The sequence below is a fragment of the Priapulus caudatus genome, unplaced genomic scaffold (assembly GCF_000485595.1).
Source record: "Priapulus caudatus unplaced genomic scaffold, Priapulus_caudatus-5.0.1 Scaffold967, whole genome shotgun sequence".
Lineage (NCBI taxonomy): Eukaryota > Metazoa > Priapulida > Priapulimorpha > Priapulimorphida > Priapulidae > Priapulus > Priapulus caudatus.
Window position 1 is genome coordinate 52,688 of NW_014578028.1, and position 2,509 is coordinate 55,196.

Below are 2,509 nucleotides of genomic sequence, written 5' to 3' on the forward strand. Positions count from 1 at the left end.
GAGAAAGGGGGAGAGAGAGATCAAGAGAAAAAGAGAGAGACAGGCATATAGTCATATACAGAGAAAGAGAAAGCTAGATAGAGATAATGAGACAAGCGACAAACAGACAGACAGACAAACAAACAGGGAGAGCGAGAGAGAGATACAGATAGAGAGAGAGAGAGAGAAAGAGAGAGAGAGAGAGAGAGAGAGAAAGGGGGAGAGAGAGATCAAGAGAAAAAGAGAGAGACAGGCATATAGTCATATACAGCGAGAGAGAAAGCGAGATCGAGATAATGAGACAAGCGACAAACAGACAGACAGACAAACAAACAGGGAGAGAGAGAGAGAGATACAGACAGAGAGAGAGAGAGAGAGAGAGAGAGAGAGATACAGACACAGATAGACAGAAAGAGAGAGATATACAGATAGACAGATATAGAGAGAAAGACAGAGACAGACAGATACAGAGAGATACAGACACAGAAAGAGAGAAACAGAGAGAGATACAGAGAGAGAGAGAGAGAGAGAGAGAGAGAGAGAGAGAGAGAGAGAGAGAGAGAGACGCCCCGTGTACGCCTTACCTTCTACAGACTGGAACACCTCGTCCGGGTGAAGGATCCACCAGTTCTGCTTCTGCCGGACAACATTGAGCCGTAGCGCTAGTGTCAACGCCGTCAACACCCACAGCGTGTGCGGATGGAACCCACACTCCTCTTCCTTCTCCTCATCCTCCCCGGACTCATCCTCCCGCCACCCGCCGCCCCTGCCGAGCGTATGGCTTCTTGCTCCGTGACCTCCTCCTCCGTGTCCGTTCTCGCCCGGCCTCCTGCGGGTGGAGGTGGGTCGGTGACGCATCATGAGTGAGAGTTGCAGTGTGCGCCAACCATCGCTGACAGAGAAGGGAAGGGTAGGAAAAGAGACGGTGCAGAGAGAGTGAGGGAGAGAGAGGGAGGAAAAGAAGGGGGAAGAGAGAGAGAGAGCAAGATAGAGAGAGATGGGGAGAGAGGGAGCGGGGGAGAGAAAGAGAAGGGTAGATACAGAGAGGGGGAGAGGAAAAAAACAAAGGTAAAGAGTGTGCAGGGGAGGAGAGCGAAAGAAAGAGAGGGTAAAAGAAAAATGGAAAGTGGACAGGAGAAACGAGAGGTGAAAAGCAGAGAGAGAGGGAGGTGGAGAGAGACAAGAAGAAGCAGACAGATATAGAGAATGGAAAGAGAGGGGGTAGGGAGGGGGAAGAGACCGATGAGGGAGGAAGCGAGAGAGGGCAGAGATAAATCCTCTCCAAAATCCTTGATCCTTGAACCAATCCTCTCTGTGCACTTGTACAGCAACAGCAACTCGCCTAGTACTCACAGCGTGGAGATGTATCTAGACAACTCAACGTGTAGCTCAACTCGGCTATGCCTCTCCCTTCTCAGGGCAGGTACACATACTCATACGCACGCACATAGGCACACCTATGTATATAGCCTCTGTATTATACCGCGTCCATGGCACAGCTATAACTGCAGGTCACTCGGTGTAGACACACACTAGCGGCTACAACCGCCCATCACACGTAGCTGTCGACACAGGCCAGCAACACCTGTGAAGGCCTCACACCACGCACGCACGCACGCACCACACACGCACGCACATAAGCACGCACGCACGCACGCGTTGCTTTACGCCACTATATGATTCCGAAGCAGAGGGATGCATGCACACGCGTCAATCCTACGTATAATACTGGCAGTTCACCGATGAACTCAGTGGATCCACTCAGACATGCTGGTAGAAGGAGAGAGCGCGCGTGCGCTGTTTCTCCGGGCAACGATGATTCTAACAACGTTCGGTGACGAACACACGAAGCGCGACGTGTTTTCCTTGGCGCATGTATCTATCTATCTACGTATGTATCTATACGCAGGTGCGTACGTGATATTCCGGTCTTGATCGCACGCGCTCCGTCCCTGCTCTCTCGCTGATCACTGGCGTGGTAATGATCATTAAGGACTAACCATGTGCCCGTAGGACCGCCCTCCGCGTCACACAAACGCACGCAAATTGCGAGTCAGTTGTTGGCCATTCTTCGTTCCGGCTCGTGCGCATTCCTGGACACACCACGCGATCTCTTGTGCGCGCTGTGTGTGTCCGTATCTGTGTGTCTGTCTACGTGTGCGCAGCACAGTGAATTCAACGCGGCAACAAGGGAGCAACAATATGTTACCTGCGGCGCCCACACGCACGCACGCACGCACGCACGCACGCACGCACGCACGCACGCGGCGACGACAACGCGGTCCAGTTCGAAAGCCGTTTGGCAGGTTTGGTGGCGTTGCTCTACGCGCGCGGGGGACAAGGTGTGCTAAGCTCACGTAGCCATGCCTTGCTCTTCGTGCACCCTCCTTGTTCATCAAGCAGGTCTAGGCCAGGTGGTGGCCTTCCTCTGTGTAATCCGCGTTCGTTCTCCGAACACTGACACCTGCTCTATACTGGTCGATCACACCTCGAAACGCCATACATCTCTTTCTAATATATATATATATAT

The 2,509-nt window shown here is 52.5% G+C and overlaps 1 protein-coding gene across 1 annotated transcript in view; it reads right to left on the reverse strand.

Annotated features, from left to right (window-relative positions):
* The window catches only part of LOC106814710, an 8,067-nt gene extending 5,889 nt beyond the window's left edge, over window positions 1-2,178 (reverse strand). Inside the window, exon 1 of the mRNA XM_014819057.1 lies at window positions 564-2,178. Coding sequence (XP_014674543.1) covers window positions 564-840 — 277 coding nt within the window. The 5' untranslated portion in view covers window positions 841-2,178. The remainder of the gene's footprint in view (window positions 1-563) is intronic.
* Window positions 2,179-2,509: the final 331 nt, after the last annotated feature.